General features: G+C 36.5%; 1 protein-coding gene across 1 annotated transcript in view; it reads left to right on the top strand.

Moving 5' to 3' along the window:
* Itprid2 (ITPR interacting domain containing 2) overlaps positions 1–7,934 on the top strand; it is a 37,483-nt gene extending 29,549 nt beyond the window's left edge. Inside the window, 2 exon segments of the mRNA XM_028884596.2 lie at positions 5,756–5,874; positions 6,780–7,934. Of these exon segments, the coding sequence (XP_028740429.1) occupies positions 5,756–5,860 (105 nt within the window). The 3' untranslated portion in view covers positions 5,861–5,874; positions 6,780–7,934.
* The last annotated feature ends 3,882 nt before the right edge of the window (positions 7,935–11,816 follow it).

Raw genomic sequence — 11,816 nt, forward strand, 5'->3', positions numbered from 1 at the left:
AGCACTGCCCAAACAGAAAGAAACCAGCAACACAGTTTATAAAGTATCCAAGGTAGTGGAAAAGACCTGTAAACCATGAAATTATTGACTTAAATTACACTTAGGGTTAACAGGACAAACCCCAAGGAAAAGTGAAAACTTTCACAGAAGCCCTTAAAAGGTTTTCAGGTTTGGGGGTCTTTTTATTTTGTAAATTTGGGGATCATAAAGTCTATGAAAATATTACCAAATACACACACACACACACACACACACACACACACTATGCAACATTTCTTGTCTCATGAATGCAGATTTCCTAATCTTTTCAGTTATCTAAGAACTAACAATTTAAGAGCAAAATAAATCAAAATAAGCCAGCAAAATTAGGGCTCCCTATTTTTAAATTATTTCTAATGTAAATGTAAATGTGTATCTAACATACTTTTAGAATGAATTTGTAGCATAGAATCTTCACTCAATGGGCCATTGAGCCTCTGGGGCCAATGATTACTGCCTACATACATGGTACCATCATTTATTGCACATTAATAGCTTAAGAAGTACATTAAAATAAACAGAGAATTCTGTGAACACACAGATGATATCTTCCTGAAAATGTCTGTGCTGTTAAAATATGCAATAAAAACTGTAGGGCTGGGCGGTGGTGGCGCATGCCTTTAATCCCAGCACTCGGAAGGCAGAGTCAGGCGGATCTTTGTGAGTTCGAGGCCAGCCTGGCTACAAGTGAGTCCAGGAAAGCGCAAAGCTACACAGAGAAACCCTGTCTCGAAAAACCAAAAAAAAAAAAAAAACAAACTGTAGGACTTGTCAGGGTAGAATAGGATAGGAAGGATGATATTCCAAACTTCATCAGTGACACTAGAAAGGACAAAAGATATAAAACTGTTCAAAATAGTAGCATGGTTTAATACACAATTATATAGTCCAGAAGCTGATAATACAACAGTAAAAATGGTACTTGGGCCTTGGAAGCGTTTGACTTGTGCTTGTAGAATTGGGGCTTGGGAGGGCTGGAGTTTGTGGGTTACCGTGCGGTGAAAGGATGGTCTGAACTCTGACAAAGCTGTAATACCAGGTGTGAGGAGGAGTGGCTTGTGCACAGGACTGACCTGGCTGGTAGATGGTTAAGTTGTCTGCGTTTTGTGTTCTTAGTTCCTGGGTTCAGCTGGAAGCTACTTTCTATGGCCACTCATGTGTCTTGAGGATGCAGTGTAAATAAATAGACACGACATTTGTGTTACATGCAAATTGTTACCCAGGATTTCTGACATGTTGGAACAAATGCCCATTTTCAAAATCAGTAGAGCTGCAGGCTGCATGGTTTTCACTTTTTCTCCAGACTTGACTGTGAACTAGTGGAAGGTTTTAATTCTATACATTTATTTGATCTACAAATAGAGTTAATTTAGTAAGTTAATTATGGTTGGCTAACATTTAGCAAAGTGTACATTCAGCCTCCTCAATCAGGTGTGCCTGTGAGTAGAAATCTGTTCCTAGGTACATGTTTAAGCACAGGACATTACTTGAATTAGATTAATTAAGTATTCTACCTGTATGCATTTTCTCATGGCACATTTGCTAACTTTTTCTTCTTCTTCTTCTTCTTCTTCTTCTTCTTCTTCTTCTTCTTCTTCTTCTTCTTCTTCTTCTTCTTCTTCTTCTACTACTACTACTACTACTACTACTACTACTACTACTACTAAATTGTATTTTTGTTCCTTTCACGCTGCTTTGTTTTTAAAGGTCTCCTGAAAACATGACTTCCTATTGCTTGTCTGGCATAGTTGCTCCCTTAATGCATGCTGGAGTTCTCATTTTAAAAAATTTGTTGGCCTGATCCATGTTGCAAGTCATTTCCTAGGAAGAAACTGTTCGCTTTAGATCAGAACATTGATTCTTTGGCCAGTAGCACAGCACAGACCATAGAAGAATTCATTTGTTTCCATTATGCTGCCTCGGTCCTAGAGAATTATTTAATCATTTATAGGAGTCTCCCATGAAATATGAAAGATGTTATACTTTGTCAACATTTAAATTGGCATGCTAGGCAAATGTTTGACAAACTTTCAGAATGGGTTACAAAACCCATCATGAGAAGCCATTCAGCTCATCAGAATATGGCAATGTTTGAAGGAAATCTGCTTTAACCTTTGCTGTCTACAAAGAAGGGCTTACCCTGCAAAATATATGTATAAACAAGGCACAAGGAATATTGATATACTTAGAAAATCAAACTCTCTGGAGTACTTTGAGAGCATACATGAATAGATACATTGGCCCATTGCTCATTAAAATTCAAAAACTAATACCTGTTATTATCATAGTTCAGGTAGGTGGTTTTATGTTTAAAAGTTTGTTTACAAGATATTTCAAATACTGAGTATCCCTTACTCCATTTATTTCCAACTGGTAATCTTTTAAATTTAAATGTCCATGGTACTAAATTTCAAGTTCTTAGCTTATTGTATCTGCTACCAAGGAAATTAAATTTGATTCTATCTTTCTTGTAAATTTGTGGCCCTGACCCCCATTAACAAAGCCTCCATTCAGGATGACACTATCTAGTCTTGGGCAGAACAGTTCTGCAGGTGAGGATTAAACGTGTTTGGCAGGCACCTTAAGGGAAACTTTCTTCCTGCACTCCTGGGTGCACGAAAACAATGGTGACTGTTAGGCCTTTGTTTCCACCACTGCACCATGTGAGGCTTTAAAGAGTACTTCATTACTTACAATGCACTAATTCAGTGGAATCCCACTTTGGAAGGAGAAAGTCAAAGTCGACACAAAGGCCTTTCAGACAAGTGTTTAATACACACAGTCTGTCCTTACACTTTTGTCAAACTAAGGATACTCCTTTGCTCAGGTTGTGTACACATCACAGTTGGGAAGAAAACTGCCTTATTATTTGTCTGAGCCTTTTTGATGTATGTGACCAGGGCTGCAACTGTTTACAGATAGTTTAGAAAATGTACATATGTGTAGGAATAAAAAGATGATTTATTGGATATGTGAACATGCCATTTTCACGGAGATGAATTCAACATTGAATGTGGAAGAATAAATGTAGATTGTCATGATTTTAGTAAAGGTTTTCTATGTTTGTTTAAGCTTCTAGGCTTGGTTTACAACTGTCAATACATCTGACATGATTAAACATGTGTTTTGGTAGAAACACAGCTTCTCATGTATTGCCTTGGAATCTTCTAGTGACTGTCTATGGGCCATGGCTTTGGGGCCCTAGGCACTGTGTAGATGCAGCTTCCCACGTCACACCAGCAAGTCATTGTGCAGTGCAATAAGTAGTCCTTTTTTAATGTCGAGTAGTCCATGTAAAGTCTACACAGCCTTTTGGAAATTGTGCTCACAAAGATAATTTTATCACCATTCCTAAAATTGTTTTACTCTGAACCCTCCTGTCTTTTCTATAGCATGGGGAACTTTAGAACTAATTTATTTGTCCATGATTCCTTTATAAAATAGATATTATAGGCATTGTGTTATTTTCAGTGCTAGTTTAGATGTAGCTACTTTTCTCTCTTTTGTTTTGTTTGTTTGTTTGGTTTTTGTTTGTTTGTTTGTTTGTTTTCCAGACAGAGGTATCACTGTGTAGCTATGGCTGTCCTGTAGCTCTCTCTCTCTCTATAGACCAGGCTATCCTTGAACTTCCTCTGCTGCCAAGTGCTGGGATTAAAGGCATGCACCATCTTTTAGTATTTTATTATTTTTGAGACAGTATCATTTTGTGTGTCCATCTAGAGTAAAATATGCTTGACAGTAGAGAGTCATGTTTGTATGTTTGTTTTCTTTTTTGTTGAGACGGATTTTGCTCAAGATGGTCTCATGCTCCTGGGTTTAAGCAGTTCTCCTGACTCAGCCTCCAAATGACTGGGACTATAGATGCATATCATCCTGCCAGGGTCTTAGATATTCTTTTATACTTTATGCCAGTAATATCTGTGTTACCCAAAATGCTTAGTATTCATTTTTAATTGGTATATCATATACTAACTAGTTAGCTAGTTTGTGTTTTGAGTGATGAACCAGAAGGAGGTGTTGTAAGGTTGTTTTTTCATAGTTGCATTAGAAAGCATCTTATAAAATACAAATTTGCAGTGGTCTTTTTTCTTCACACTGTATTTGCCTTATATACTGTGGCTACAACCATCTGGTTTGCATGTTTCATACTCATTAAAAAATGAACCTAAAATACTAGGGATTTTTAAAAAAAACTTTGTTATTTAATGTTCTAAAAATGATGGTAAGAGGTAAATTTGAAATCTTATATTTACTAACCTGCATAACAGGGCAAATGAATGGTTGATAGTGAAGGCACATTTTGTTTCTGTTGTCTTTTTGGTTTTGAGCCTAGCCTTTAGCACTGAGCCGTCTCCCTAGCCCTATTGTGCTCCTATGAAGAGTCATATATAAGTCTATGTATTGTGGACAAGGTTTGCATGGCAGAGCCATTTTTAGACTCCAAGTGAGATGTTTTCAGGATGTATTTAGGAACGTTTTAGGAAATAGATCAGACTGACAGGAAACTGTGGAAAAGTAGAATTTTTAAGAGCTAGTTGAGAGCAGCACGGTGCTAATTTGGGAGTGCATTATCAATTTACTTCAGCAAGTGTACATTAAAACCTTTACAAAGAGCTATTTGGAGGTGAGGCTATATCATTAGAAAGAAAAGGAGGCTTATATTGTATTAAGACATCTAGACAAGAAAATCCTAATTAGAATGATTGTTGCCTCGGGTCTGTTTGCTTTTTTCATCAACAAAATGAGATGTCTATTTCTTTTCTGAGTGTGTGCATGTTTGGGTATTTATTTGTACATGGGTGTGTGTGCCTGTGGAAGCCAGAGGAGAACCTCAAGTGTCATCTTTGAGAGACTTCTACTTTTTTTTATGAGACAGAGTCTCACACTGACATAGCGTTCATGCATTAGGCTGGTCTGGCTAGCTGGGGAGTTCCAGGGACCCACCTGTCTCTACCTCCCTGGTGCTCGAATTACAAGTACACATCACTATACCTGGCTTTTTTTTTTTTTTTTTTTTTTTTTTGCATGGGCTCTGGGATCAGAGTCAGATAGATCCTCATGCCTACATGGTAAGCATTTACTGATTCGGCCCTTCCCCAACCCAAGATGAAAGTTCTTACCTAAGACAGACAGACAGCAAGCACACCATAACACTAAAGCAGATGGTTGTTTTGAGTGTGTTTATAATATTTAAAAATAAGTATTATTAAATGAAAATTTCTTCTGTCCCCTTAAAATGTGTTAAATTAAGACAATATATAACTTCTATAGATATTCTCTCTTTAGTTGGTAGAAACAGGTAGAGCATTTCTGCCTACCTATCACTTTGCTACTTACAGGTTTTCTTAGCAGTAAAAGCATAAATCCTGTTGACTTCTTGCATCTGTAAAAGCAACATTGCAAGACTTACATTTAGTCCTTGCAGTCTGTTGTGTGACGTAACTTAAGAGAAGTTCTTATCATGTTTGTCCCATGAGAATGGTGATTGTTTTTTGTACTGTCATTATCTGGGTTGTGCTCTACCAGACCTCGGAGTCTGACGCGGGTTGAGGGGTGACCTGCGCTACAGGTGCGTTGGTGTTGGCCACATGAAGACTGGGTCTTTTCTGTGACTCAGCTGACTCTAACAATGAAGTGACGTGTGGTTTTGTCTGAAAACTGAAGGAAAAAAGAGCTTAGTCCTGTTGTTAAATGTGTTTCTGTTTCTCCCCTCTAGATTAAAGAGTCTATTGTTGGGGAAATTAGACGAGAGATTGTCAGTGGACTTTTGGCGGCCGTGTCTTCAAGTAAAGCGTCGACTTCGAAGCAGGACAGTCATTGAGTGGAGTTTATTGGGTAATGTGTATTCGTTTCTTCATTTAACTAGATATCAATCGACACTTAGTTTTTTAGTTTGTTATCTCTAGCTAAATTTTTATTTTTATAATGTATGTCTTAGTTGTCCTATGGTATGAAAACCATATATAACCTCATCTAAAGTGTAAACAACTCAATTTAAGAACAGAATTGCCTACAGTGTATGCTTACTTTGAAATTTCATTGTAGTAAATAAACCCTGAAATTGGGCTTTAGATCCAAATCTTACTTTAATGTTAATTAAGTTGTATTTCAAATGTACAATTTGTGAGCAAGAATTTGAGAATTAGTCAAAAAATTGTAATAACTTTCCTTGTTATTTTTAGTCTTTTAAATAGATATTTATATTCATTTCTAATCCTAATTTATTCATGAATTTTATGTGATTTACTTATTTAAGTGAATAGCTATATTTTATAAATTATATTAATAGCAGTTCTTGGTGAACACACTAAGGAATAATAGTCTGTACAACATTTCCCAACTGAAGGTGTTTATTCAGTGTGATATGAAGAGTGCGATATAATTTCAGCTGTGGAAAATGAGAAAATATTTTAATAAATTATGTCAGAATCAACTCTGAGGATTCTTTTTCAAAAGCCAAGGATCAAACAGTTAACTCTCAAAAAATGTATAGTAGCCAGAGGATTATATGTAAGTGTTCATATGTATATGCATGTATTTGCAGTTAGGTAGATGTTAGATAGATAGATAGATAGATAGATAGATAGATAGATAGATAGATAGGCAGATAGGTATAGGTAGATATATGTATGATATATGTGGGATATATGTGGATTTATTTGAATAAATTTCACATTTCTTTTTAAAGAACTTTCAAAATATTAGAATAATGTTTAATGTTCACATTTCCTTCTTTTTAGGGTTGGGATGGCTCCCATTAGCTATAATACTGGCGTTATCGGTGATTTCCGCTGGTGGAGGTGTTATTTGCCATTTGGAAGATACTTTCTACTGAGCTGGCTACTGTACACAATGGAGAGTGTGCATTTCTGTATGCAGTGTACAGTATACGGTTCTCCTATGCATAAAACTTTAAAAACATATGTAGAAACTTAGGCACTCTGCTGACTCATTTCTAAACTATCAGACTGGCCATTTGAAAGTCTAGTATTTATTTGTATGTCAATATTTTTCCAGTTGATGTCCTATGTAGAATTAATTGTAAAACTTGAAGAGTTCCAGACATAACCAACTTATAAATAACATATTTCTTCAGACTAGCTTCTACAACACTGACCTCTATGAGGTATTTACTGTGCAATAACAGATTCATCTTCTGAGAGCTTGAAGCAACCTATGACTTTTCCCTCCACTGCTCTTCAGTGGGTCACTTCCAAGAAGACAAATGATTCTGTTGTAAAAATTGCTCTTAATTCTTGAGGAGGCTACTGAGAAGCAGTAGGGTAGATCTCATGAGGTTACCTACAACTACTTCATGTTCTTACACTGTAAGCCTTGTTGCTTTGCCCCAAACAAATGTAATTTTATTATAGCTATGTGCATTATGGTAAACACTATGTACTTTCTGCATTGTTCAGATACCTTACTTAAGATGTTTCTTCTGTCTTTTAGACTAAATAGTATTGTCAAGATAATGGGGCCTGTGACTTGAATGGATAGAATAGAAATGAATAAGCTGTTGTTTTTTTTTTTTTCCCAAAATGAGATTTAGATATGTTTTCCTCATGCATAAATGATTTTAATTCAGTTTTAACCAGAAAACTCTTGTTTTTTCTGAAAAAAAAAGTTTCCTATCTGGTATTATATGTGTCAAATAAATGTATAAAGTAACAACCAAATGTTATTAAAAATTAGTCTTTTAGTATTTGTAATCTTCAACTTCTATTATGTAACTTTGTGTGAGAAATTTTAGTCAAAAGTGCTTGAAATGTTAGCATTCTTTGAAAGACTATCTAAAATGTTTATAAATATTTGAACAATCACACAAAGACTGATCTCTAAAAAACAAAACAAAAAAACCCATTAAAACAATAAAGTATTTATTTTGCCTAAAATGTTATTTTTTTTTTTTTTTTACCTGCAAGGTGAAGAATTGGGATTACTTTTGATGACTAACCAATAAAGTCTGAACTGCTTGCTGAGCCTCTCCTCCCCTGATGAGGCTCCTGCAATGCTCTCAGGAAGTTCAGTCTCCACCACCAAGAAGAGGCACAGGACTAATCACTCTTTGGTGTATAAAGGCCCAGGGCTAGGATCCCATCTAAGGCCAGGTTGGAGTTGTCTTTTTTTTTTTTTTCCAAGACAGGGTTTCTCTGTGTAGCTTTGTGCCTTTCCTGGAACTCACTTGGTAGCCCAGGATGGCCTTGAACTCAAAGAGATCCGCCTGCCTCTGCCTCCTGAGTGCTGGGATTAAAGGCGTGCGCCACCACCGCCTGGTGAAGTTGTCTTTAAAATGTACATTTAAACTATGAAGAGCAACTAAGAAGCCAGGAATGACACACATACCTATAGTCTCATTATTGGAGTCGTAGACACAGGAGTATCGGGAGTTCAAAACCAGCCTGGACTACATGTCACTGTGCATCAAAAAAAAAAAAAAAAAAAATGAAAAGGAACAGCTTTTAAAATATTATTGTTAGTTGGTCAAATTATTCAGTTGATTGTGACAGTGATGGTAAACATGCAAACCAGACATTCCATATGAATAATAAGTAATGCAAGCATTGATAATTTTAGCTATTTGGGTTTTTAGCCAATTTCAGTCTATTTCTAACAGAATAAGACTCTTGGGTTTTGATGATCAATATTGGTAGTCTAACAATTGAAACACTAGGCTGAGCCAACAGGCAGATCACTTAGCATATGTTCTGTTAACTTTTCTGCTCCTTGGTTTCTTGGGAAGTTACCATGTCCAAGCCACCAAGCTATGTAGAATGATGAGGAAAGGAGCCTGAAAACAGATGTGTCTTTTAATGTAAGGTATGCTTAGCAGTATCCAGTTTCCAAACAGAATTTGAGAGAACACAATTTAAAGGGGTCAGAAAAGTCTACCAATGTATAAAAGACTCAAGACAGAAAAGTGGACAGTGTAGGGTTACACTGTTCAAGAGGATCGTTACTACAAGGTTATCCAGAACACCAAAATTGAGTTTAAATTTCCATGTGCCTGGTGAGAGCAATGTTTTTTAAAGATGCACATTGTTTGTAGCTCATGTGTTCTGTGCCAAGAGCCTTCACAGAAGAAGGCACAGAGCAAAGCCCTGAGATTATTTTTGAAGGGTTTAGCCACTGGATGATACACCAACAATGGGCAGCACCACAGATTGAAGCACATGCTGTACCATTCCTTTTTAGGAAGGAATTGGTGCTTAAAAACAAAGCCATCTGTGGTAAACATTATAGTTCCTTCCTCATGTTCTTGAGTTAATGGTTTAGTAAATCCATGTATAGATGATTTATGGTTGCTTCTATAATTTTCTGCAGTCCAAAGATTTTATTTTTACAACAATACCTTTAAGTATTATGAAAAAGATTCTAAGTTAGATTCACAAACATAAATTATGATGTGTGTGGGCACCGTTAGAACAATTAGGATCATTATTTAAACCTCAGTTGTGAATATCTAGATTTATATTTGGTTAGAAATTATACCATTATTATCTATTAATATATACAAAAAAAATGCAGGCACCCAAATAGAAGTAATGTTTATTCAGACCTCTACATGTGAGGGCAAGTTGAGATGGCATTGATAATGAAAAGCCTTGTATTTTTCCATGTGAAGACAAACCCTGCTACACCACCTGGGTTCTCAACGGGATGACAGTATGGTGTGATGTATGGAAGAGGAGAGCCCTTCCTTTGTCTTGCTATCAGAGCATACCTTGGTGGCAAAGCAGCATTGCTCATTGCCCGCCTTTCTCTCATGAATCCCTGCTGAAATTTTGATCATTTCAGCTCTCAGCTCCATCTCCCTGGGTGTCGTTAGTAGGGAATGTAAAGCAGCAATGCAGGTATCACTGTTACTCTCTGCCAGCTGTCCTCATTCTGATCAGCTATTTCAAATCCACCATGGCTGAATCGTAGAATGGATGCAATGTTAGGCACAAATTGGTTTCCTCCCACTTTTTTTTTTTTTTCTTTTTTAAAGACGAGGTTTCTCCGTGTAACAGCTCTGGCAATCCTGGAATTTCCTTTGTAGATCAAGGTGGCCTTGAACTCAGAATCCACCTGCTTCTGCCTCTTGAGTGCTGGGGCCGCCGCCGCCGCTGCCGCCGCCGCCGCCACCACCACCACCACCACCACCACCACCACCACCACCTTCACTTGGCTCTGGTTCCTTCTACTTTTTAAGAACAGAAAAGTATTTAAATGATGAACATTAAACATATTTTTGTTATTTTCTATTCTAAAATCTCATCACAATTAGATTTATCCAGCCATTCCATATTCAATAAATTAAATTAAATTAAATTAAATAAAAACTAATAGTAAAATTTTCTTGATTTTTTTTAAATTTTTATCTGTGTGTATGTACATGTAAGGATATGGCACATGCATGTGGGTATCCATGGAGGCTGGGAGAAGGTATACATAGGCATATCACTAGTATTTGTTTCATAATTTTATATTTAGAAAAATATTCTAATGAAATATAACTATAGAAAACAGCTTTCAAATTCTCAGTTGAGTAAGCTGGCTCATGCCTGTAATTTCATCACTTGAAAAGCTAAGGCAGGAGGTCTGTTACAAGTTCAAAGTGAACCTGTGACTACATGGTAAGTTCCAGGCCAGCCTGGTCTATAGCATAAGACTCAGTCTCTAAGTTCTTGCAAAAAATGAAGTAGAATATGAGTTATTAAAAACTTGAAAAAGTTAAAAAAAAAAATAAGATTTTATGTTGTGTGTGTGTTTGCAAGCATGTGTATATGCGGTGGTCATGTACATATGCAAGTGTGCATTGGAGGTCAGAGGTTAACAGTGAGTGTCTTCAATTACTGCCCGCCTTGTTTTTTGAGATAGTGTCTCTCACTGAACCTGGAGCTTATGGTCTCAGCTAAACTGGCTGAGTAGTGAACTCCAGGGACCCACCTGTCTCCCTCGTTCTGGGATTACATACACAGGGCACTTCACTTGACTTCTACATGGATGTTGGAAATCAAAGTTAGGTCTCCATGCTTGGACAGCAAATGCTTTAACAACTGAGTCATCTCTCCAACCCCAGTTTATTTTTACTATTACTGTGAACTCTAAATTAAATGAGTTAATTTACTGTCAACACAGATACTGCAGGCAAAACATATTCAATTCTGAGAACATTATAATTGCCTTTTGAGATGCTCAGAACATTAGATTCTAGTTATGTGTAGTAGCCAACTGATTTTCAACTTGATAGAGTTCCAAAAAAACATCAAGTCTGAAAGGAATAAATATTCAACTGCTAGATATTGTAAATAATTCAGACCACAGTTTATAAAAACACTACTTTAGACTAGACAGTATCTTTGGAAGGAGGAAATGAGCAGTTCCAGCCAGGAGGTTGCTAACAGAGTGACATTTAACCATGACTTGTCTATGCAAGAGACAGAATTAGGAAGTGTGGATAGCCATACTTCATGACCTTGAAATCACTTAGAGACAATGGAAAGAGGAGGCACTTTTGAGAGGTGGTAGCCATAGCCAACTTCCTGGTTTCTTATTTAGGCATTTCCAAAATATTCTGATACAATACTAGATAAACCTCCCCTATGCAGTAAGTGCTTCTTCATAGCCCAACTGTTACTTATATGAGATTTCATACTTATTGCTGCAAAAGTTAAGTGGTTTCTAGTTGATTATCTTGGGTTATATGAGAATGACTGTCAAAGCTTTTTCATAAATATATCATGATCTCACTCATGTGCAATCTAAAAAGAAAAATGTTGATCTCATAGAAT

Source organism: Peromyscus leucopus, chromosome 4, assembly GCF_004664715.2.
Source record: "Peromyscus leucopus breed LL Stock chromosome 4, UCI_PerLeu_2.1, whole genome shotgun sequence".
NCBI classification, from domain to species: Eukaryota; Metazoa; Chordata; class Mammalia; order Rodentia; family Cricetidae; genus Peromyscus; species Peromyscus leucopus.